The sequence below is a fragment of the Rhagoletis pomonella genome, unplaced genomic scaffold, assembly GCF_013731165.1.
Source record: "Rhagoletis pomonella isolate Grant_MI unplaced genomic scaffold, Rhpom_1.0 Rhpom_scaffold_00421, whole genome shotgun sequence".
NCBI classification, from domain to species: Eukaryota; Metazoa; Arthropoda; class Insecta; order Diptera; family Tephritidae; genus Rhagoletis; species Rhagoletis pomonella.
Window position 1 is genome coordinate 1 of NW_023458975.1, and position 26,512 is coordinate 26,512.

General features: G+C 38.7%; 3 protein-coding genes and 1 pseudogene across 3 annotated transcripts in view; 2 read left to right on the top strand and 2 right to left on the bottom strand.

Annotated features, from left to right (window-relative positions):
• Positions 1-3,395: 3,395 nt before the first annotated feature.
• LOC118750842 lies at positions 3,396-5,362 on the top strand (the record flags this gene model as incomplete). The annotated part of the gene is given in 4 exon segments (XM_036485569.1): positions 3,396-3,689; positions 3,766-4,290; positions 4,367-4,539; positions 5,051-5,362. Coding segments are annotated over 4 exon segments (1,269 nt in total). The 3' UTR covers positions 5,334-5,362.
• LOC118750845 lies at positions 5,339-6,953 on the bottom strand (annotated as a pseudogene).
• Positions 6,954-8,615: 1,662 nt separating this feature from the next.
• Positions 8,616-9,291, bottom strand: LOC118750843 (proline-rich receptor-like protein kinase PERK1). Its single transcript, XM_036485570.1, has 2 exons — positions 9,154-9,291; positions 8,616-9,013 (listed from the first exon to the last, which is right to left on the bottom strand). The coding sequence occupies exons 1-2, from the start codon at positions 9,200-9,202 to the stop codon at positions 8,772-8,774; spliced, it is 291 nt and encodes a 96-aa protein (XP_036341463.1). The 5' UTR covers positions 9,203-9,291; the 3' UTR covers positions 8,616-8,771.
• Positions 9,292-10,815: 1,524 nt separating this feature from the next.
• LOC118750847 overlaps positions 10,816-26,512 on the top strand; it is a 32,406-nt gene continuing 16,709 nt past the window's right edge. The window contains 7 exon segments of the mRNA XM_036485573.1: positions 10,816-11,158; positions 19,953-20,843; positions 20,903-21,200; positions 21,743-22,619; positions 22,687-22,993; positions 23,050-23,204; positions 23,276-23,431. Of these exon segments, the coding sequence (XP_036341466.1) occupies positions 20,158-20,843; positions 20,903-21,200; positions 21,743-22,619; positions 22,687-22,993; positions 23,050-23,204; positions 23,276-23,431 (2,479 nt within the window). The 5' untranslated portion in view covers positions 10,816-11,158; positions 19,953-20,157.

Consider the following 26,512-nt stretch of genomic DNA (forward strand, 5'->3'; position numbering starts at 1 on the left):
CGAAGATTTTACAATTTAACAGTAACGGACTTCAGAGCAAGGTCGAGGAGATAACAGTCTTCATGGGTCGGCACGGAATATTAATAGCTGCGCTCCAAGAGACGAAGCTGCACGGCTATTCAACATTGTTGAATTGCGCCGGATACAACGTGCACCGTAGAGATCGCGAGCGAGATAATGGTGATGGCCTAGCGTGCATCACGCACCCAACCGTGCAGTATCGTCTTATCGAAGTAGACATCGACCGCAGGGATACCATATTATAATATCAGGGTATAGTTATACGGTCAGGCAATGTCAAGCTCGAAATATTTAACGTCTATATACTTCCTGTCACCTGCTGCCCGGCAGGATATCACCCTGACATAGGTGCGCTACTCAGAGGTGAAAACCGAATGGTAGTAGGTGACTTCAACGCGCACCACGATCTCTGGCACTCAAGCCTGGCCAATGATCGTAGGGGAAATCTTTTGGCTGAGCAGATAGACCATTCAACATTCTGCACCATGAACGACGACGCCCCCTCCAGGATTGTGGGTAGCTGCAGCAGCTCGCCAGACCTTACAATTGCTAGCACTAGCATCAGACCATCTAGCCATAATCATCTCGATCAATAAGCCCACCGACTTTGCTCCTGCGGACCACCGAACCTACACCAACTTTAACAAAGCTGATTGGGACGGCTTCGCGAAAGTTACCGAAAGCAGCTTCGCCGCCCTTCCCACACCCACAAACGTATATGCTGGCCGGGTAATCACTGCCGCCGAGCGGCTCGCTTCATACCGTCCGGACGTATCGCGGAAGTCAGCCCAAATTTCCCGGCCGAAGCAGCTGTACTAGCAAATGAGCGTGACCACCTACGCCACTTCGATCCCTGGGACCCTCGCCTGAGGGACCTTAATTTGGAGATTCGGCAACTGGTACATCAGCACAAGCAGAAAAAGTGGGAGGAGCACTTGAAGGTCTATAACTTCACATCTGGTGTGAGTAACCTCTGGTCAACCGTGAGGTCCTTGTCTAACCCAACGAAGCGGGATGACAGAGTGGAAATCTCATTTGAAGGTCGCGCTTCGTCGGACCCGAAGAAATGCGCAACCTACTTCATCAGGCAATTCACACTGCATCCTTCGATAGACAGGGCCAAACGTCGAGTGACAAGGAGGCTGCACAAGCTGCCAAGAAACAGTGCACTACTTGTTTTCAGGGGCTATCGGGAAGGCTATCTGTATGTTGATGCTGAAACATTTGGGGCCTGCGGTAGTAGCTTACCGAACGGAGGTCCTCAACCTGTCAATGGCCACTCTCATCATTCCTGATGTGTGGAAATCAGGGAGAGTGGTCCCACTGCTGAAACCGGGATGCCCGCCAAAAATGGAGACTCTTATCGCCCTATAACGCTCCTTTCCCCGGTCGCGAAGACACTAGGGGCCCTGCTACTTCCATACTTCACCTGCCACCTGACCCCAGCGAAGCATCAGCACGGATCCCGTAAAGTGCACAGCACAACAACAGCACTTAACGCCATAAGCATCCAAATAACTCGTGGCCTAAATCGGAACCGCCCGTGACAGAACGGCCCTAGTAGCACTGGACTTGTCAAAGGCGTTTGACACCGTCTGCCATTCCACGCTTCTAGAAGACATTTAGGGCTCCTCACTCCCACAGGGACTGAAGCGATGGTCGGCGAATTATATGAGTGGTGGACAGTCGTCAGTAATCTTCAGAGATCAAATCTCGAAACCAAGAAGAATTAAGCAACGGGTTCCACAAGGTTGTGTTCTCTCCCCCTTATTATTTAAATTCTACATCTCGAAGCTTCCCCAGCCTCCTGAGGGAGTTTTCCTGATCTCATACGCTGACGATTGCTCGATTTTGGCGTCCAGGAATGGAATTGATGACCTCTACCCAAAAGTAAACGACTATCTCTCCAGCCTTTCTCGCTTGTTCACTGCAAGGAGCCTAACACTCTCCCCAACGAAACCAAAGGCGACCCTCTTCACTACCTGGACGAAGGAGGTCAGGCTAGAATTATTATACACGTCAATGGCGCACCAATACCGACTGTAAACGACCCGAAAATTTTAGGGGTCACCTTCGATAGCCTGCTCTCTTACTACACGCACAACCGCAGTTGTCAATAAAGTGCAGAGCCGCAACAAGGTCCTCAAGTCGCTCGCCGGCAGCAATTGGTGCAAAGACAAAGAAACGTTGCTGGCAACATACAAGGCAAATGGCCGGACGGTTCTAAACTATGCTGCGCCAGTTTGGATGCCGGGGACTAGTTGGACGCAGTGGACGAAGCTACAGACTTGTCAGAACGCCGCACTCCGGACACGACTGGGTGCCTTCTGATGTCGCCTGAGCACCACCTAGACAGCGAGGCCCAAGTGCTCCCCGTAAGGGAACACAGCAAAATGCTTTGTAAGCAATTTCTGGTGGGGTATCATAGAAACGAACACCCAAACAGACCTCTGCTACAAAAGGAGCCTCCACCTAGGCGCGTCAGTAGGCACCTATTCGTGTACAAGGCCGCAGTCGAGCAATACGTAGACCAACCACTGGACCCGACGACAAACAGACGAGCTATTAACGACATCCATAGAGTCAGTCACCACCTATCTTACCTATGAATGCCATAATCGGAGCCCAATCACCACCCGTAGAAGAGACGGACTTCGTTCCCACGACAGTCGGGTCTACGTAACCGGAACGACCCAGATTTATATCTGGCCAAGGACTGTCACTCCAGCAACACTCCCCAAAAAGTTTTTGGGGAATTTGTATGCTGCTACAACAACAACAACAGACGGAGCTTCAGTTGCCAAGAGAGACCCGCGTTACCCTGGCTCAATTACGGTCTGGGTACTGTAGCCGCCTCACAGGCTACCTGTCCAGACTTGACCTCAATATTCCCAATGAGTGCCCGTCATGTGGAGAATCCCCTCATGCCACCAACCACCTCTTACACCCCTAACTTACACCCCTCTCCCTCTGGTCCGACCCTATTGAGACAGCTCGTTTCCTGGGCCTCCCGCTAGTTGAGCTTGACGACAATGATTGAATGTTGACCCGAAATATGCGGGGCTTAGTAGTGCCGCTACAACAATAATATTTTTTTTTTTATAAAAATTAAAAAATTTAATATGTATTTGCAAATTTTTTGGGAGTTCCTCTTTTTTCATGAAATGCTCCATAAATATGCATTAATACATACACATGTATGTGATGATGTAGTAACCAATGTTAGTCGATCTTCACCACAAATTTTTTTTATATTCCCGACCGCAAAATATAATACTGCCGATTGCGGTTTTTAGCAAAAAGAATACCTTCCCAAAAGCACTTGAACATTGCACTAGTATAAATCATAAATTTAAAGCTTGGACCTATTTTAGTTGACAATGGATAATGCAACCGACAACTATCCAAGTAGCTCCGTTTTACGTGCACTACAACAACTGCTTGAAATAAAATTTCCATCACAATCATTCACTTACAAATTGCTACCAGCTACTAAAAAAGGTGAAAATTATATCGGAATTGTGTATCGTGTTGCTGTCAAAGTAAATAATAAAACGGGACCATGTCAATGGAGTCTAATTCTTAAAATACCACCACGAAGCCCCAATAGACGTAAGCAATTTTTCGTCAGACCTTGCTTTCTAAGGGAATCACTGGCATATGAAGAGGTACAACTTTAAACATATCTATATATGTATGTGCTTGTCACTAACTAAATTCCGCACATGTTCCACTTTTAATTAGTTCTTACCCATGGTAAAAGGTTTCCAAAACAGTAAAGGTATTTCCAAAGAACACTCTTTTCATGAGTACGCCGAATGTTTTCAATGCTTAACTGACGAATTCGACGAAGCAATATTTTTAGAAGACTTAGGTCTGCAGGACTTCAGCCTGTTTGATCGTTTCGATGAATTACGCTTTGAGCACGTTGCCACAGTAATGCGCGCCTACGCGAAGTTGCATGCGGTCTCTTTCGCTATTAAAGACCAGGATTATTCTGGTGGTTTGGAAAAATTTAGAAAAATCCAAGATATTTTTGAACAACGTAAAGGCGACCCAAACTTAAACTACTATTTTGAGGGATTAAAGAGGAGTGCAGTGGCTTGTATGAAAGCAGAGGACGTGATGCCCAAAAAAGTCCTAATACGATTTTTTGAACGTCCGTTCTTCGATATTTTTCTCGACCTTATTGACGGCAACAAATGTGAGCCTTATGCAGTAGTATGCCATGGAGACTGTTGGAACAATAACATAATGTTTAAATTTGAGGTGAGACTTGTTGATCAATTTTCGACAATGCATATAATACATACAACGCCTCGTGATTTCTGTGTGCATGTTACAGGATGCAAAACTCATATCCTTATGCTTGTTAGATTGGCAGCTTCTACGATACTCATCACCACTTACCGACTTGATGTACTTCCTATTTACCTGTACCTCAAAGGAATTTCGCGGACTATATTACAACGATGTTCTAAATGTTTACTACGCGGAATTGGTTTTGCACATTAACAGGTAGGGCTTCCGAACAGTTTCAATTCACCTGCCTTAAAATCATAAACTAAAATATTCACGCAGGTTCTGCAATTCATATCCGAGTGAATTTCAACCCCTTTCAATATGAATTCAAAGTGATTTTAGCTGAAATTCACTCGGAAGTGAATTGCAGAACCGGCCCGATTAATCTCAATTTTAAATCGATATTCTATACGGTTATTTAATGACGGACAAGAATGGGCCTTATTGCGAACTCCATGTGAATAAATAAAACAAAAACAAATTGGGAGTGTTTTTGTTTTGCATTACAATTTTTGGGAATATTTGTTCTTATAGAATTCGCAATAAGTCCAAATTTTTTGTTATTAATGTGAAATTTATTTAGTGCCGGTACTGAATTAAAAAAGTGAAGTATGTGATGCAATGGAAGTGCACAATTTAATTACCTTTACCTTTATTTTCTAAATTCAGTTTTTTATCATAATCTTTCTCTAAGTTCAAGAACTGTTGTCATCTATTTTATGCACAGGCTGGGATCGAATCCGTCCAAATTATTTTCACGAGAAATATTCGAAAAAGAGCTACATAGAATAGGAGCAGTGGGTCTTATATTTGCAATGATTGTGCTCCCAATCATTACAATTAAAGGTGATGACGTACCGAATTTAGAGGAACTTAGTGAACAAGTTGAAAAAGGCAAATCAAGAGATCTAAAAGAGTCTGGCCTTCTTTCTGAGGCGAATGTGGCTACATACGGTAAACGAATGCGCGATGTTGTAATTGATTGTATTAATTTTGGATACATAAAATAAAATTGCTAATAAATAAAATACATATATAATTTGAAGGGAAATCCTCTACTGACAAAAGCGTACATGTACTTAAGTTTCACGACAGAATGCCTTTCCGTACTTGAAACCTGGGACATTTTAATATAATGATAAAATCCAATTACCTTTGATTCTGCCTTTATTAAGTTAATGTGCGGCGAATGTTTTAATTGCTTCACACTTTGTGCAAATCGGAGTGTTGACAAAGTTTCTGTCAAATCAGCTCGGTGTGGACTAATGCAAGCCAGTAATGTTAAAAAAGAGTTTTCGTTAAGTGAATCTGAAAATTTGAAAAATGTGTATTTTTTCTTTTGCAATTTATATCAAAAATTACCTTGCAAAACTGAAGTTAAAACACTGTCTCGATAAGGGATTACTTTATGACCGAGCGCCTTTGCTTGTAAGACCTTACCGATTGATAGAAGGCCTTGATTAATGTTAACACCTTCCGACATAGCAACACCTTGATGGCCCGTTCTACGCACTCCCTCCGAACCTGCTAAATCGACTAAGTTCAATCTAGTGTTAAGATCCCCCTTTTCTGACGCACTGCGTACATGGATCGTAAAAATCGCATGTGATCGTGAACTTTGGGGATTCATTTTAGTAGGTCTCACATGCCGATTTTTATTGCCTTGTTGGAGAACACTATAGCAATCGTCGATTGTTTTTTAGAACTTTTCGGGTGCCACCAGTATATTTGTATCCTAAAGAAAATAGTGTAAGTAAAATTGTGTGAAGACACTTGCAGTACTAACCGCGCGATATAATTGGTTCCGCAGTGTTTTCGCCCAGCAAATCAAAAACCTTTTCGTTATAAATTTCAATAAAAGACGCATGCACTTCGAATGCGATTTCTGGAATTAAACTATTGTCTGCTCTGGAAACATCTTCATTCACATTTGTCTTCAATATCTCCAACAAACACCTAGGTATAATTCCTACGTGCTCACCTTCGGAAGACTACAAAAGTTGTTTTTAAATACCACTGAAACTCATACTAATAAACTGCCGGATACATACGTTTGAGCTGAGTCCCATCGAATAAGATTTTCCAGTTCCTGTTTGTCCATATGCTAAAGCAGTACAATTATACCCATTTTTTACCTTGCCAACCAGGGGACGGACATGGAGAAATAATTCTTCCTGAGTAGCCGTTGGGACCAACAAATTATCGAAAATAAAAGGCCTGCCATCTGCTATTAATATCTAAAAGTACCAAATTGTTACAAATGTTAACTTTTTCCAAGACTCTCACATTAGCACTGCCTTCGTGGTAGGAAATCACACTTGTTTCCCCCTCTTTCGGATCTTGCAAATCTCGAGCGGGCCTTTCGCGCACAATCACCCGGACAGCAGGAGTATTATTTTGATCAACCTCATGTGACATATCAATTGTGACGCTTTCCTGCAGAGACTAGTGCAAATTGGCAGGATTTAACTTCCTTTGCAAAACTTTGGAAAGCTATATTTATTTTATGGACTATTATTATACACAAACCGAACCCACACAAACGACGCTTGAAGTTTCAATTTTTCAAACAATTGCGGCGAACAAGACGAAATCCAAGGCGAAGCAGTGCTGCCAGGCATGAACCAAAAATATAAGATCACGTAAGAACGCGACGTTGTATTTGTAACTAGTTTTGTGAAAAAAGTTTGCGAAAGCGGGTTCGTCAGCTGAGCGTTTGTTTACATCACACGCACCACTATTTTACACTTTCAAGTAAAGAAGAGTTAATTCAACATGACAACACATTTTAAAGCATTTTGATGCATCATTTTACCTAAATTGTGCGTTTAAAGTGGCTGACAATAATTTTGGCTAATTTTGGTTTTCGTTGTTTTCTTTGCTTTGTTTACTTTTCGCTCGTTTTCCAGTGAAACAAGATGGCGTAGATCCCGCTAAAAAAATCGACTTTTTTCACTCTCTTGTTCTTATCATGAACGAAAGACACAAGATCACGCGGGAAGGAAAAAACGAAAAAAGTTATTTTCTAGCTGCCGAAATCTCGACGCCATCTTTGTTGTAAGAAGTAAACAACGAAGAGAACGGAAAAAACCGCGAAATTGTTGAACGTATGAAAAATCATTTTTATTATGCAAATTCTTCTATAAATCATGCCGTTGTGTTAAATTATTCTTTATCTTATGTGTACACACGTTGTCACAAGTGAAAATGAAGAAAATTGCAGTAAAAAGCCACCACCAAATTGTAAACAACGAAGAAATGTAAACAAACTCAACTTTTCAACTTTTTTCCTAAATGCGATTCTAACGGGCTAGTCTCCAGCCCGCGTGATCTTGTCTTTTTGGTTCATGTGTTCTTACGTGATCGAAAACGTCGATAACGATGTTAACCGATGATTAGGGCCGGTTATGCAATGTTTGGTTATCACTACCACTACATTATCGACGATTTCGACATCATGCACGTAACATGTGATCGATAAAGCAGTCGTTGTACTTAACCGGAACTTCTACCTCCGATTTGTGCTAATCAGACATGTAGAATTCTGTTGATTCGATTTTTACGTAAAAATGGTATAGCAGTGCAAGTATGCATAACTGGGATTTAACAGGTCTAATCTGCGCTGGTAATAAAAGTTTTGTAACCGGTAAATAAAATTTCTGTCAATTTTTAAACACTTTTCTTTCACTTTTTTGCTGGGACCAAAAATAACCGTTATCAGTCTCACTCCTCCTACGCTGCACACAGTAGTTTTGCGCTGAACACCCTCCTTGCTGCTGTTGCAGCGGCTACTCAACCCTGCTTAGATCGGCTAGTCCCTCAATCGTTATCGTCAAGCTCAGCTAACGGGATATCCAGGAAGCGTGCAGCTTCTACGAGGCGTGTTTAGTGAGCATGCGAAGTGATGTCTCGAGCCGTGGGGCATCTCTCCGCATGCCGGGCACTCGTTGCGCACATCTGCATCTAATCTGCTCAGGCCCTCGGTCGCGCCTAGGGATCACAAACTTTACTAAGCAGAATTCTCTTTTGTGTTGCCGGAGAAGAGTGACGGAAGTTCTTCTGAGTGCCCTGTACTCAAGGGACAAAGAGAAGCATGCCATTGAATTATTTGGTCTTCGTTCTTTCAAGCTGGAAAGGTGCCAGCCTCGAACTACCCGATACTTTTCGGAAGCCAAACTTCGGTCATCCCTACTCCACACCTGATGTAGCGATGTATTCTGTCATTCCTGAGGCATTCGGCGCTTTTCAGAATATAACAGTTCCATTCTTTTGGTATTAAAGATATTTCTTAATTAATTGTTAGATTAACCTTTATTCAATTAATAACATTTCTTAAATATTTATCAAATTATGGTTAATTTACAAGCAATATTTAAATAATTACTTGAAAGTTTATACACAAATGGTCTCTGGAATAGTAATTCTTACCAAGTGGCTACGTTGACAGATTATTTCCCAGGATTTGCTGTGTGTAAACCTTGAGATGAATGTGTCAACAATGATGGCGGTGGTGGAATATTGCCCACTGGTGGTATATTCGACTGTCCAAAGCTTGTTAGGGGAGGCCCCTGCTCAATTCTTTCGGTTTGCACGGGAAAAGCGACTCTCTTGTTTAAGTTGAGTTTCGTGCGGCCAGCCGGGCGAGAATCATTTATAGGAGGCGGATCGTTCCAACCGGGTGTAAGCGAACCTATAATAAAAACAATACATGACGACTAAAATAACTTGTGTATGCATTGTACATGGTTTTGTTTAAGAAAGTTAGATAGATCTACCAAATAACGCTTTTATAATACGGAATATATAAAAAGTTTAAGGCCCGAAATCTACCAGGGAATGGTTTAGAAGGTGGCACAATCGCTGGTAACTTATCCGCCATTAATTCCTTTGATTGTAAATGAGAATGAAAATAACCAAAAGTAGACTAGGGATGTAAAAAACATCGATGTATCGAGCAACATCGATGGTCGTGGCAAGTGATCGGACTCCAAAAATTGTGGTAGATCTAGAAAAAAATGTGGCAGATTTCAAAAAAATATGGTAGATCTCAGGTTTTGGATCAAACTTTGTACAAAAATTAAAAAAATGCTGCAAGGTTTCACCTAAAGTGCAAATACTTTTATTAGAATCTAGAAAAAATTAATTTTAGCATAATAAAGTGCATGATTGAAAATGCTAAAAATTGCGTTGAGTTTTGGGAATTTTCTTGTCAGTGTAAAGCAGTTCCTTCCATATCAAGATATTTTTCGAACATATTTTGGAAGATTTCTGCAACCTTACGGAGTGCTGCCAGCTTTTCTTTTTATCACATCACGATGTAGCGACCAAATATGGCACGTTCCAGAAACCGCTACTTGGGATTTGCCGATTTTGATATTTCTCAAGTAAAAGTAACAAAGCTTTAGAAACTTTAGATGCACTGAAATTTGCTACTTTCACAAACATGCGCTGCGACAAGATATTATCACTTTTTCGGCACCTGCAATACAAACATAAAAATTCTAAATAGTTAATTATAAGACCTATTCTTTTGAACACATTTCAAGAGTGGTTGCATATTTTTTGTTAACGTAGTGCTTAAACTGCTATATTCAAAGATGGCTTGAGAAATTGGTGAATCGAGAAGAGAACACGTTTTCTCACAGCAAATTCACAACTGTCAACTCTTTGTTCTTCGCCATATTCTTTGTTTACTCGTTGCCACAAATGTCATTCTGCGGGAATGCGCAATCTTGTATTCTATCGTTCTTGGTAGATTTCAGACCTTGTGTGGTAGATGAGGTAGATGTTCGTCGATGTTTTTACGAATCCGATGATAAATCAAATCACCGATGTTTTGAAAAACATGGAAATGTTTCTTGACTAATTTTGGAACACATCAAGATAACCAACCGTTCGCTATGGGAAAACTAAAAATGCAGACCGATATTACTTTTTACGCTGATTTTATCTAAATATTATTTGCGGCAAATAAAAAGTAAAGAAGATATAAGAGGTTAAAAAAAATGTTTTCCGATATTTTAAAATATTAGGGCCGGTTACTCAATGTCTGGTTAACATTAATCGGCGGTTAAACATCGTTATCGACGACTTCGACTCCATGCATATAACAGGGAGTCGGTAACGGCGATAACTATGTTTAACCGGAGATTAGTGTTAACCAGACATTGAGTAACCGGCCCTAAAACTGTTTTATAAATTGTAAAATGTTTACAGCAGAAATGTCAAATGAGTTCCACAACTGTTCACTTGCAATTTTTACTAGTTTTGTGTTCAATAACTTTTTATGCTAGATTTCTCTTCTCAATTTTACGCTCTTTTTGCTTTTACGCTCTCGCTGCATTTTTGTACTGACTTGACAGACTTTAGAGAATGTCTTGCACTTGCCACGTGTAATGGCTACTTTAGAGTACCTCCTTTCGATAAATACTCGGTGCTTGGCCCAAAAGTATCGACACCAAAAACCCTCGGATTTTAAAGAAATGTATCGAGTATGCACTTGTATTTACTTGTATCGTTACATCCCAATGCGCAGATTAAATGAATTGAAAATAGTAACAATAGTAAAGTCGGTTCAGTGATTAAATATAAAATATTGCATATTAGCAATAAAATAAAATCGGATTTCTCTGAAGCTGAGTAAAAGCCAGTATTTGCGAAATTTCAAGAGCTTCAAAGGTGACTTCTCATACCATTGCAGGAACTAATTGTCAAGAATTGAATAGAAATTATAATCGCGCATTATCAAATAATTAAACTAAACAACATTGGTTGCTAGATGCTTGGTTTATTGTGCATATTTCTTGAAAACTTTTACCAAACTGCGTCATAACTTGTAAGCAAAAAATCCTCATATTTATGTATATGTCATGTATGTGTGTGCTTGTATCCATGTATGCATGTACTCGTTTTCTCTTTTGTTTCGTTTATGCCATTTATGCTGCTTTGTTTTCGTGTTTTTTTCGCTGATATTAATGATGCCAGACTATAACCCTGATAGTAAAAGTGATGTATTTTCCAAGTTTTGCAAATGATGTGATCGAGCCGAATTGAAGTGGCTGTTGGACGTAGCAAGCCGTCGCATACACCTATGCGATTCTGTCGACAATGCCGACCATAGTTTTAATTTAAAACTTTTAAATTAACCACACACTTATACGATTTTGCTGCAGCGATTTATTCCAACATTCACAGTTCTTTTCGTCGTGCCGAAATCGCAGACTGCCGCGTTTTGAGAACGAGAAAGGTCAATAGGATTTAACAATATTAAAACAAAATTTAACGTAAGAAAGCCATGGTACAATAATTACAGGTATTGTCTTCCCAGAGAACGCGTATTCCGATCTGCCTTATTTGAAAAATATAGTTGCCCACACTTAAAGGTTTACTGCTAGGGAAAGGGAATATTTTCATACACAACATTCCATATATGTGTACGAATTTTAAGGGAACCTTGCAGAGAATTTACTTAATTTGCAAAAGCCAAAAAAAAAAACATTTGATTAGTATCTATACAAATTCAAAATATTTATTTCACACTTTTTTTCAAACGTTCTCTTGTTTTGAAAAATTTAAAAAATTAAATTGATTGAAAACAAAAAGGCAATGCCAGCTAAAAGTAAAAGAATCAATATTGAAATGCGTCAAAATGAAAATAAGGCAGCACTCTCTGGGAAGACAATACCTATAAGCCCCCTTTCAGACACGTCAAGTCTTGAAAGCAATTTTCTTTATTATAAAAAAATCCGAAATTCCTCTGTCACGGGTGGGACAACGTTTGTTGCGGGTAGGACACGTACGAATTTTTATATGAAAAGCAGATTTTAATGTGGTCCATATTAAATATTCGTTATTTGAAAATATAAGAAGCCATGTAAGGGTTTACTTAACTCACGTTTTATCTTAGGATTGTGCCTTTTGTATAGAAGAAAATGCCTAGCACCGCCAGTCAAAAAAAAATATTAAAAACCAACGCGATTTTCTAGCATCTTCGTATTGACTTTTACCTTCTTAAATTTAATAAGCTATAAAACTGCATACCTTCGTCAGTAAAAGTGACGGGTCGGGTTTAGTACCGCTCACAACTATTTCTGGCTATTCCGTCCAAATGGGTGGCCCGATCCAAAAAAAAAAATTTCACACACTTGTAGTCAAGGGTCCACGCAATATTTTAACACTCACTTTTGTAAATTTTGGTTACTAATTTATTTACAAATTGGGTTTGAAATATGCCCTTTTTTGTAAAATTCGGAAATTAGCGTACATTTATCACTCCTATTCTGCTTAAATTAGCCACTTCACCAATATATTTTTGTATTCCCCTTCACTTTACACTTTACTTGATTTGTTATAACTTGCTTTACGACTTTAATATTAACCAATTCATCACAATTCATTAAATAAAAACACCTTCAAAATCACGCGTCTGACTTTGGTTGCATATGCAAATTAAATGGCGGAGTTCAGCTGTCAAACTCCAAAATATGCAAAAGAATGAGAGACAAAAGAAGATAGGATATAACCCCGTCAGCATTAAAAATATACAAAGGTGTTCTCTGCAAAAGGTGTTCAGCTCCTTTTCTTCGCAAAACAGAAAGGAGAATTCTACTGCCTGAGGGTTATAATCCCTAAGTGCGGCCGAAGGCCGCCTACGCAGAAAGGTGTTCTCTGCAAAAGGTGTTCAGCCCCCCTTCTTTGGCAACACAGAAAGGAGAATTCTACTGCCTGAGGGTTATAATCCCTAAGTGCGGCCGAAGGCCGCTTACGTAGAAAGGAATTCTACGCAAAAATACATTTGTTAAAAAGAACATTTTTTTTTTATAAAAACTGTTTTTTTTTTTCTATTTTTAATTAACTTTTTATTCTTTATTCAAAATCCCCCCATATCTAATTTGGCATAATTTCTTTTATTAAAAAATCCCACGGTTTCTGTTAGTTGGGTCATATTCCACTTCAAACTGCTCAGTTTGCCTAAGAAAAATCCGTTTTTCCCCCTTTTTCAAACGGTTCCCTAGGTGCCTGTGGGAGGAGTCCAAGGGAGGGGTTCCCCTTTTTAGAAAGCGGCGACTGTCTCCTTTCTATTGGGGGGTGTTTTGGGGGCCCCGCCGCCTCCCCCTCCGCCCCCCACCCAAAAAACGGTGTGAGTGGTACTAAACATTTCCCAAAGTGACGATACGGCCATCATGAAGGTTTGTAGTGAAATTATTGGTAATTTGTATATTTTTTTTTTTAGATTTTCCGTAAAAGTCAAGTTGGAAAACCTTTTCGGAGATAAATTTTTAAATCTGGCAATCCTGCCTAGGGATAAAGAAGAGACGAGAAATGAAAATACTAACAAAGGAAATGTTGAACAGCGAATAGAGCAAAAATATTCGATTTCGTAATTTTTTCTTTGTTTGTGCACAACATCCGAGTCGTACGCAAACAAATAATAAGCAGAGTTTAGGTGCTTTTAGTGCAATTTTTTAAGTGGTAATTGGTAGTGTTCAAAGTATACTGAGAAGCTGAAAACAAATATCTAAGATTAAAAAGTTCTTGGTAAGAAATCCATACACACTTACAAACGAACGTCGAAATTACAAAAAATTGTAAACAATCGGAATACGCAGATCAGTATCATGGCTGTGTTGGACTATACAATTCAAAGAAAGAAAAAGGCGTGTCAAATTAAGCCCTAGGGATGTACATATGTATGTATATAACTTGAGGTAAAGGAAATTAAAGGAAATGGATCTGCAGTGAACAAATACTAAGGTCAGGTCGCATATTTGAGTACATATATACTCAAATAATCAGCTGCTCACCTACAAACAAATACACTTTTATGTATACCATACATCCATACATATGTATGTATATACCCAGCAAACCATAATGTCAGACGATTTGAAATGATTTGATATTGATTTGAAAATAGCGGCTTCTCAATAAAAAGGGAGCTTGATCGACATTTGAAAATATGGTAAACTCAAATCAATTTCAAAGGTTATTTTTAAATTTTACTTCAAATGTGGAAATAAAATTTATTATAAAAAATGTATATTTCATATTTATTTCTTCTTCACGATGTACATGCATAACTATAGAAAAAATTAAGATAAAGTAATTTCTAATAAATTCGTCTTGAAGGAATGCAAAGCCGCGCAAACATCTAATCGACTATTTGTGGGCTTTCTCTTTGCATATTTTTTTGTGTTCAATGTTTTTTTAATCGATTATAATTTTAGGCTTACAATTTTTGATTGAACTGCGCACTTTCGTATCATTTGACACTTGCCATGTTTCTTCAAATTAAGCTCAAATGAATTTCAAATGTAAAATCTAAACCTTGTTTTCAATTTGAGAATCCTTTAAGAAAAACATTTGATATCAAATTGAGAAATAAATTTTTCTCAAACATTCAAAACTGTGTTTGCTGGGTATGTATATCTGAAAAGTGTGTGTATATACTTAGGTATATGCCTATAAAAGTTAATATACATACATATGTATGTATACGGATATATGTATGTATGTACATATCGTCACCAGAAATGCAAAAACACGCAACAAACATCAGCGTTGAAATGCATAAAGTCGTAACTAATAAAAAATAAAAAATTCCATATTCTCTTTTTCATTTATATTATGGATTTCATCGAATTACATCTCCCCACATAATTTTATGAAAAAAAATAAAATAAAATATTAGTCACGACTTTTTTCATTTCATTTACGAGATGTTACGTCTTTTGCATTATTATCGTTTGAGAATAGCCCCACAGGTGACCATATGTACATATTTATTTACTAGGTGACCAGATTTCTGGTGCCAAAAATCGGGACATTTCTAAAGCATCGAATCCGAACATACAATTTTGTTATTAGAATAAAAAGGCTTAATATAGTTTTATTTAAAACAAAACAAAGAGGATAAAATAAAATATAACTTACTATAGCCGTCATCGATTCGCCAACAATTAGCGAGTGGCGAAACGAACGAACTCAATGAGGTACAACCAAACTCGCTATCGTCCATCCTTGCTAGCTAACTTTGTTGTTGCTTTCACATGCAAAATTTTTTGTTAAGCGACCGAAACTCAAACGTATGTGGAACTCGAAGTGACTTCGAGTAGCTTGTGGAACAAACCTAATATAAGGTGATGTCACTTAAAGCATAAACAGACGGCAGCGTTGATCCGGATCAACTCGGGAATTAACTGCAGACGACTATTTTCGTATTTCATTTATTCATATTAAAACAAACTAAATTATACCGTTATTTTGATTTCTTAAATTCTACTAACAATGACATATTAGCCCATATGGAATTTTATTATTTTATTATTGTATTTTCTCCTTTAGTTCTGAACATATATGTAACACTTCTATATTGGCAGTAAGCTAACTTCTCAATGTGTAAGCATTCCGAAATCAAAGCGAGACAGTCTAGTACCGTTTTAGTCAATGTATTGTGTACTTGAGTGCCGTTTTTGTATATGTGTTGTGTACATGTTTATTTATAAACGTATGTGTTCCTTTTCTTTCGTACGTGTTTATTGATATATCTGTACTGTAGTGCTTTCGGACGGTACTAGCTCTTACTGCCAATATAGGAGTATTACATATATGGTTCTGAAGTACATGTATATGCGTACTTAGTTTTTAAATATCTTAACTCTAAAGGAAATTTTATTACGACCTTTCGTTAACTTTTAAAAATTACATTTTTGAATTCTATCAGTTATATTATAAAAAAATTATGCGTTTAAATTGTTAGACCAAAGTGCATTATCGTAGCCATCTGAGGCACTGCTTCAATAATCAGTTGGATATATACAGTATATATTTTACCAAAAATGATTGCAAATACCTAACTCACTGTTTATTCTTTTTTAATATTGCCTGATAATAAAAAGGCAATAATATGACCATCGAAAATGAAAATACAATTTAAAATGGCAACGTTTTGATTATTAAAAGGCAAAAGATGACCATCGGAAAAGAAAATAAACCTAAAGGCGCTGGCCCAATGCAGGCTTGCTTTGCTTGCTTAGCTTTGAAAACTGTCAAAAGTTATTTGGAATATACTAAAACGTCTTCACTTGCTTTAAGCGCCTCAAAGTTTCAAATAGGCAAATGTTTTATTTGAAAGCGTTTCGTAGGCTTTTGACAAAAAAATATGTTCCCGTTCTAAATCAATTCAAACAAACTGCTGCAGACTTTTATGTCCAAAAATTGTCTTACGTAATTTAAAAAAATATATGTATAATATTAGTAATTCAAAGTTTAATAAAAAGTAATCTATGTTTCCATATTTATACTTAACATGTCGCTGGCTTAAAGTGAAAAGTTGCTAAGTCCAATTTTACAAATTTTACAGGAACTTTGAATACAACATTTTGCGAGGATTCGATCTCTGTTAAAAAATTTCGTATTATTTTGGCCTTATTCCATATTCGGGGTCTCTTTTGGACTCATAAAATTTATCTTTCATTGAATATAAACGAGAAGAAATAAAACAAGTACCGGAGTCCTTAATTTCTCTTACTTTATATGTCAAAATTTGAGGCTTCATAAAATGTAGACTTATGAACTTTTCACACAAAGCTAGCGATATTTATGATGTCAAACTACTGGTAAGTCGTCTCTTGAAAAATCGTATTTTTTTCCAGTTTTTTGTCTCTAATAAATGTACATATAGGTTTATATGTATGTATAATTATTATCATTCCATTGAAATGCAAAAATTAATTCACATTCATTTAAAAATAAATCTGAAAAGATTATTTTGTATTTCTTTTTTTTTTAATTTTCTGGAATTTTATGGCAAAATTATTCTTAGTGTAAGGAAACATACCTTGACTTTTTAACTACATACACAGCTGGTTGCTTTGACAGCGTTCCAAGCCGCCATTTGGCCAAACGAGTTTTTGAAGTAAATCAAAGCAAATTAAAGTAAGCAAGACGTGCAAGGCAAGCCTGCATTGGGCCAGCGCCTTAAGAATGGCGGCGTCTTGCGCTTATTTGCAAATAGTACCACTAATCAATACTTATTTGCGTGATTTAGTTATTTGCAAATAAAAAATTAACTCAGCATTAATACCGCAAAGTTTACCATTTTGCAAATTGTTATTTGCAAATAATACGTACGAATAAACGTAGTAAGTGATACCTACGCATACTTTTCTCACAAAATTGTCTACACCATTTTGACCAGAAATGAAATTGGAATGAATAGAGTAGGCATTACTGTAACGCTGGTGACAACACATTATTATTTCACCATGGACTTACATGATCTTTGTCAGATAACGAGCCACACTTTCATAAAAAAGTAGTAAACATTAAATAATCGAAAGGGGAATAGCCTAAAAAGGTAAAATGTCCCTTTCGTATTTATATTTTCGTCACTCTAGCTACAGCCTACGTTTTTCATATCCACGATTTTTTGAGGGCAATAGTCAAGAATGATGAATACAAGATTGCGCCCATCAGAGAGGAATTTTGAGAATAATTTTTGCGTGACGTCACACTTGTGCAGCTGTGAGAGAGAAATGCCAAAACGCGAACAAGAATGGGAGAACAAGAGCAAATTTTGCAAGAGAAACGTAAACAAGTTGCATAAATGTGACGTGATTCAAACAGCAATTCTGTCAAATTCTCTGAGAGCGGAATAGCGGTACCGAGATGGGCGCCACCTTTCTTCTCTACATCGTGGGTATTAGTATTATTTTTTATAACTTCATTAATTATATTACTACTAAGCATGCTGGCTATGTTTATGACTTACTTATATTCTATGGCTTTTGTGATAACGAAAGTGCTGCCTCGTTTGTACGAATTTTTTTTTGGCCCAGAGTACAGAGACAGTCTTAATAAATGAATAAAGAAAACACTGAAAATCGGGACTTAATCGGTACAAATATTAAAAATCGGGACGTCCCGACCTAAAAAAAAACTCAGCGGCACGAATGGTCACTCTAACTATGCAGTTAGTATAGGCTATATGTATGTATGTATGTACATATGCATATACAGCTGCTGTCAAAAGAATAGTAGTAGGGCGAACTTTTCAAATAAATGTTAACTAATGGTATAACTCGTGTACCCATCTATACTTTTTTTGTAGTTTATATCGTAGTGTTTATTACATAAGGTTTGTTCCACACGCTGCACAGTGGTCCAATCTACTCTATTAGGGTAATTTAATTATTATATTAAGAACTAGGATAGATATCGCAATGAAATTTTGCACAAATTATGTCTGAATGACTAACAACTTCACCTCATAAAATGGGCAAGATCGAATAGCGACCACGCCTACCAACCATATAATTAAAAAATCGTATTTTAATTCGCTGCACTATGTCCATATCGTTGTAAAGCTCATACAGCTCATCGTCCCATCGTCTGCGGTACTCGCCGTCGCCAACGCGTAAAGGCCCGTAAATCTTCCTTTTAGCACTTGGGCACGGTTATAGATACCTGCATACCTAAAACTTTTTTAACTATTCGGGATGAATTAAAAATAGAAAGTCCGTTATGTATATACTTTATTGACGCCGGATCCGAATCAGGGACCTAATATGTGTAAAATATGTATAAAATAAAAAAAACTGCTAAAAAGTCAGATCAAGCTTAACAACTTTTAGGGCCGTTTCCTCATCTAACCTTTAGATTAGCGGCCACTTTATCGTCTCGATATATGAGTTTTCGTTTTTTCATCAGCGCATTAATTTCTCGAATCGATAAATTGTTGTTCACCCGATGCAACCTCTAAAAATGTGTACCCAACTTAAAATTTTGGTTCATGAGTCAGATATATTAGATACTAGATCGCCCTCACCCGCTTCGCTGAGTGTATGAAATTTTTACATGCTACATTGAGTAAAATTTATTTCAAGAAAACTCAATTCAAAAACAGGAGATGCTTTCCATTTCCAGACAACCGGTCAGGTACGAGCATGATTTTTAATTTCGACCAAACTCAAATATATTGTTTGTTGGTCCAAATAATGAGACGTATTTTTTCTTTTGGCTCGGAAAAATTTTTCGGCCGAATTAAACGCGATTTTGTTTTTCAGGCAAAAATCGATTATTCGAATTGACAGTGAGAATGTTTTTTTAAAATGCCCATAACTTTGTCAAAATTTAATAGATTCCAACAATGTTTTTACTCAAATGTCAGTAATTCTTGTCACTTCAAGATAGAATGATATAATTATTGATTTTCATTATTTAAAATTTTTTATTTAACAATAAACAAAAAGTGCAAATTTTTTTAAATTTAATTTCTCAAAAAGGGTATTTTTTTTTCTCCCAAACTTTTTTACTGGGAAAGAGACACTTTGAACTACAATCAACCCAAATCTCTAATAGCGAAGTTTTTTTTTCTGAGGTATGATCTTTTATAGAAAATATACGTTTTTGTGGTACATACTACAATATTCTTATATTGTTTAACTAAATGGAACATATGTATGTAATATATCAGGAAAAAATACAGCCGTGATAATTTTTTGTGTATCAAATAGATATTAGAACACACTTTCCACCATACAGTTTCGAAATATAAAATCACATTTTTATAATCTTTGAAGCATGTGCTTGTTTTATTTTTAATTTTACAATATATTTTAAAATTTCAGAAAGCGCGATTTTGCACACACAATTGTTATATATACATACATACATCCGTGCAATACGATAATCGAATACATATAGATCTATAAAGCTTCGGATTAAAAAGTTGCTGAAGTCGATATCGAATTACAAATTGCTCTTGGATATTCAGCTCTCTAGGAGTTCTGTGCTACTTTGCGCACAACTTCGGCAGAGAGTTATTGGAATAAGATGTCTGCGGACTCACCTCGACGCCAGTCCCATGGCATAGCTGTGCCTGCAATTGTTCCGCCCCAGGTTGTGAGTGATCGATCGATTCTGGACTCCGCCATTGGCTTTATTAGCGATGTAACGTTGGTGACGCATCAGTCGCACACTGAGCCCAAAGACACAATAATATGGGCAAGGTTTGAGACAACTGCTGATATAAGTGATCCATGCTTTGGCGCTGATTGGGAAATGGAAGGGCATGTGGCTCCGCCATTGCTATTAGTACTCGGTTATGGACTTGGTGTACAAGTGTGGGCAATACCGGCAAACGGCGAGGCTATTGAAGTACTCTCGTGGCGTCATGGTGTTGTCTCGACGTTGCGTGTCCTGCCGACACCTGGTCCTACGCGATTTACGGATGAGCATGGACGTGCTGATGAAACGATGGACGCTTTTGCCGAAAAACGGCCTTTGATTGCATTAGTGGACAGCGGTACGGCTTCCACGCAGCCACAGTTTTGTACCCTAAATTTTGTATCTCTTAAGACTGGAAAGCAAGTGAAGACGATTAAATTCAAAAATCCAATTCTTGATGTACTCGCAAATCGTTCGTCTTTGGTGGCTGTATTTCATGAACGTCTAGCTGTTTTTGATGCCGGTACACTGGAAGATCGACTTTCTATAACTACTTGCTATCCGAGTCCTGGGTATGTTTTATTTATAGCTATGCTAATTTCTGATGTATAAACGTAATTGTTTTCTTAAGCATTAATCCGAACCCTGTGGCTCTGGGACAACGTTGGCTAGCCTATGCTGAGCAAAAGTTAATTCCGTCAAAACGCAGTGGTGGCGGCTGGGATGGCGAGGGCATAGCCAGCTATACAGCAACTGTACTAAATGCCGCAAAGTCGTTTGGTAAAGGATTGCGAGAGCTTGGTGAGCAAGTGGCAGCAGGTTTGACGGGAACATCTGGCAGTGGCAGCTTATCAAAAAATAGTAGTTTCGATTCCAGCACTGGCGTCGAAGCCAAACAACCGGGCATTGTTACTATAATGGATATGGAGGTTAAACATTGCATTAACGAATCGTACACACCCAAATGCTCATACAATATCGATCGCCATATTTAATAATACATTAGTGTAGCAAGCTATCTCATAATCTTGAATCCAAATTTGTAATAGTGCATATTTTTTGAAATTGAACTTCCTCGTCACGAAAATAATTTAACAAGGCGAGCAACGAAAGTATCTCTCTCTTCCTCCACTCTCTCTCTCTCTCTCTCTCTGCCATCACTCTCGGTTTCTCCCTTCGATCTCTCTTTCTTGCCGCCTTTATACTGAACTATCGAAACGTGCTTAAGCGGTTTAGGGTAAAGATTAACTTAATGAAAATGAAAATGAATGTTGAGATTGAGATATCCGCAGCATGAAAGCAATAAGAAGTAAATCGAAAGACATTTAAAATGCGTATGTAGTATGGCTCAGGCGCACTAATTTTTAAAATGGCGATCAAAAATGTTTGAGAATTTGTTTCTATTTTTCTGCAAAATACTTTATGTACATAGTTTTTGTAATATTTTTGCGCTTTTAATTTTTTCTCTCAGCAAATCAATAAAGACTACAGTCCCAACTCAACAACATCCAGCACTGGCGTTATCGACAATGAATCCATTGTAGCTCATTTTATCGCCCACTCAGAAGCTGTTGTGGCTATGGAGTTCGACAACTCAGGCATGTTGTTGTTAACTGCAGACAGGCGCGGTCATGATTTCCATGTTTTCCGTATACAACCACATCCAGTAAGCGCTAGTTTGTCAGCGGTACATCATCTGTATGTATTACATAGGGGCGACACCAGTGCAAAGGTTCAAAATATAGCATTTTCTCTGGACTCAAGATGGGTAGCGGTTTCAACTTTGCGTGGAACTACTCACGTCTTCCCAATAACACCGTACGGTGGTCCAATGGGTGTGCGGACACATACTTCGTTACATGTTGTTAATAAACTGTCCCGGTTTCATCGTTCTGCGGGCTTGTCAGCAGATGGACGATCAAATTCTCCAATTTCTCATTCGGAAAGTACGACTTTTATGCAATCACTGCAACCGTACCACAATACGACACTCCCACCATTTCCACGTCCTACAATTGTTTTGGCTTTGGCTCAGCTACGACAGCCATTTGCGCTCGGTTCTCCTCCTGGATCTGCCGGGCTTGCTATGCACGGTAAAATCGGTGTGACTACTGGTGGTACATCTAGCGCCTCACAGCGACAAAGACACTCTTCGTTGTCAGATGACAATGGAAAACCTTTGAGTGTATGTGCTATTTTTGCAAAATCTCGTTCTTGGTTACTTGAACCACCAAATGTCACTCGGGAAGCATCACATCGGATTCAGCGCAAGGCAGTTGATTCGCTTTTCGTCATGGCTGGCCATGGTGCTCTAATTCAATACGATTTGGATACGAAACTTGCATCAAGTAATATACATATATATTGTTTTTCTTCATTAAGTATATAATACTAAGATAGGATATTTTTTGATAGATATAGCCAAAGAAAAAATTTGTGATGACACTCCAATTGAATTGGAAGTGGAAGCTAAAGCGCAATGGAATCTTGGTAGACGAAGGGATGGATCTCATGAATTGATGCCACCATTAACAAATGATAATTGGTTAATGAAGGATCGATATTCCTGTTTAATGTTGGATAGTATACATAATTTTGATGACGTGGAGGAAAAAACTGAGAGTTGGGTATCACAAGTAGAAATAATAACACACGCCGGACCACATCGTCGCCTTTGGATGGGGCCACAATGCGTGTTCAAAACCTACAACACACCCAGCGGGTCTCTTACCTAAATCTTTCAAAAACTGAAACTGAATAATCAACTGTGAATTTTAGGTCTAATTTGAATCATGTCGATGTCGAGGCCGTGGAAATTGGGGTAACCAAGCCTACGCCTACAGCTGCAGCTATGCGATCGCACCCATTAAGTATGCCAGCCACTGCTACAGCGCGCTGCTCCTTGCCGGTCCTCATCGAATCGGGTTCTTACAGTACGTAGACAACTTATTTTAAGTTGAATCGATTTTTTTTTTTTTTTTGGTTCATAAAATTCAATCATTAGGTAGTATAGAGCAAAGTCCTAAGCTTATGGATCGTTTTCATCACGATCACTTGGATTCTGATTTTGCCGTATCGCATGGGGATTCTAGACTGAAGGAGGATTTGGCCGATGCTATGCGTGAATCACCCTCTGTATCTGAGGTTCACAAAATTACTGGTAAGTCGTGTTTATGTTTTAATTAAAACGTGCGGTGGTGTAGGGTTTTTCGTTTCGAAGTTAGCTTTATAATATTTATTCACTTATAGTATATATGTATGCATGTACTAGCTTTCGTCCGCGTGATATATTTCGTTTAACCATATGTTTCAAATGTAATAATAATTCGCTTTGAACAAAGGTGGGGGTCATATAAGAATAAACTTGAAGATAATAGTAAATAGATTTGCACTGCTTTTCTGGCGCATGCGAAAACCTGAGCGGATGGTAAATAGAGCCAATTTGATTGTCTTACAAAGCTGAGAGAACAATGAAACTAAGCTTTCATTAGCTATTTGCGGGATTTCATACTTAATTATATCTGTAGACAGACACCAACGCATTCGCATTAACGTGTTGGCATCATGAGATGGGCGTTTTTTATTTTGCTCCTCATTTTCTCCTTGCAATTTTTCTAATGCGCTCAGCTTCTTATCGATTTTCATCATTGCTGATTTGAGGTTGGATGGTTCAGCAGCAATTTCACGAACCTTCTGCATAATGATTAATTTTGTAATTATGCTCCCTATGGATGCTTCCGTTCCAGCTTTTAAAACCAACTCACTGTTGTTGGACAATTGATTCCCATCTTTGGTGCTTCATCAGAACGGCGGACATATTAAATTTTGTAAGTTGTGAAAGTAGAAGCTTTTACTTCGTTTTATTTGCCAATTTACCTTTCGTTACTTGAAAATTGCCTTTTAGTCTTCTTGAACTCATCAAATTTTTCTATTATGAGGTTAGTTGAGCATTTTCGTTTCATATAAAAAAACGAATAAAAATAAAGACAAAAGCGAATAAAAGAAAGAGTTGTTTACAAAACTCCGCTCTGGATACTGCAGCAGGGTAAACTCAGATGTGCCCAACGTATGTCCGGCAGGCGAAGAGTCATCTCACACACCTCTTTCCGTGCCCACTGAACCCCGCTGAACTAACGCTTCTCTTCCCCTGGTCCAACCCAGTCTGACTGGCATCCTTGCCGAGCCTTCCGTTGGTTGAGCTTGACGACAGCGACGAATGGCCTCGTCAGAATATGTACTTTGCGTACGTTCCACTCAAGGATGAAAATAACTAACTAAGAGATTGGCAATCCTTGCGTCGACGGACCCAACGAACGTTGGCCAACACTCATCTTTTGACGCAAGTAAGTACGGCAATGCTGACAGTTGTATAACCTTGCATTTACACAAGACAAGACAATTGAGAATACGTATTAGTTGTCACATTGTTTGAGTAAAGTAGGTGTCCAGACAATCAACTGTCTTCGAAAAACCAATAGCAATGATGAAAACATCGATAGAAGTGTGAATATATATTAAAAAAGGGTGAATGTGTTGCCATTGTATCTGCAAAATTTACTTGTGTAAACCCAAGTACGCGGCCAAAAGGAACAGCTGATTTTTGTTTGCAGACACAACACTTAGGGACGTTTTCACCATTTCGGGCTAACATTTATCCCCAGTTGAACATCGTTACCTACCCAATGCTAAATGAATGGAGTCAGTACCATCGGTAACGATGTTTAACTGGCGATTAGTGTTAACCAGAGTTGGTGAAAATAGCCCTTAGTTGCAGCCAAGATACGCACCCACCCTCTGTGCAGCAAAAAATATGCGCTCAACAATGCAAGGAAAGCTTAACATCGAAAAGCTGCAATCACAACAGACGGCCAATTTATTCGCCACTCGTCTCACACACCTGCTATCTGAGAGCACTCTTCAACAAATCGACATACGCGATCAGTGGAGCCACGTTTCTCGCTCATTAAGTACCGCCACCGAAGAAACAGTCGGATTTCAGCGAGCGCGAAAGAACAATTGGTACGATGAGGAGTGCCAGGAAGCTGCAGAGAAAAAAGATGCCGCCTACAAGGCCACGCTGCGAACGCGAGCCATGTCGGACCGTTGTAGGGAACTGAAGAGGGAAGCGAGACGTATTTGCCGCATTAAGAAGAGAGAGGCCGAAATACGTGAGTGCGAAGAGCTTGTAATGCTGGCCAACAGGAAAAACGCCCGAATATTTTTTGAGAAAGTTAGACGATTTACTGAATGGCGACCTAGAGACTGAATAATAATAATTGGCGCTTACACATATGTTAGTGTTTGGGCGAGCTTCTCCTCTGATTTGTGGCGTGCGCCTTGATGTTGTCACACAAATGGGAGGGACCCAAAATTTTACGCCGACTCTGAACGGCGTTTGTATTTTTATGAGAAGCTGTTTTTCGTGGCAGAAATATACTCGGAGGTTAGGAAAAATCTTTTTTCTACATTTTTGTGTTTTTTTTTGTTGCGATGTTGCTTTTTTGCTTTTACCAGGGCTTGAACCCAGGCCCTGCGAAGTAAAAGCGCGCACTGCTTACCACTACTCCACAGCGGCCGCCAGAATGTTCTTAAATTATGGAGGGAACACTTTTCCACCCTGACTGGCAGTAGTGGAGAACACGAACCGGAGCCCCCAGTCGATGACGATGGAGTCGGTGTCCCGCTGCCTGACTATGACGAGGAATGAATACCGATTACGCGGCTGAAACACATTAACGCTACTGGAGCTGACGGCCCGCCGACGACTGGAATTTAAGTGTGTTCTGCCCAATCTACAAGAAAGGCGACCCCGCCATACGCGCCAACTACCGCGGGATCAGCCTTCGAAGCATAGTTTACAAGGTCTTATCGAGTGAATGTGTGAAAGACTGAAGCCCACCGTCAACGAACTAGATGGATTTATCATTGGGGCTTTAGACCTGGGCTCGAATCGTAACATCTGTTCACGGATCGAAAACTATACGAAAGAAAATTACGTGATACGTCAGTCGTATAACCTGAATGGGATAAAGAGTACGTTCACCTATGTCATAATCCGAAAAATGTGTTTTTACGTGACGAGTAATACGATATCGTATGTGACGATTCGAGCGCTGGCAAATTCATTATAGATCCGTTATTCACAATACGCCAAGTCTTGGAAAAACCCGCGAGAATAGGATCGACACTCACCATTTATTTCGTCGCCTGGGTAAAAGATTGTCGTAAGCGCCATTTTGAC

Coding starts and splice junctions, on each gene's coding strand:
- LOC118750843 (XM_036485570.1), bottom strand. CDS start 9,202: ATGGCGGATAAGTTACCAGCGATTGTGCCACCTTCTAAACCATTCCCT. Junction 9,014..9,153: donor ACCTTCTAAACCATTCCCTG/GTAGATTTCGGG, acceptor TTTTTATTATAG/GTTCGCTTACACCCGGTTGG.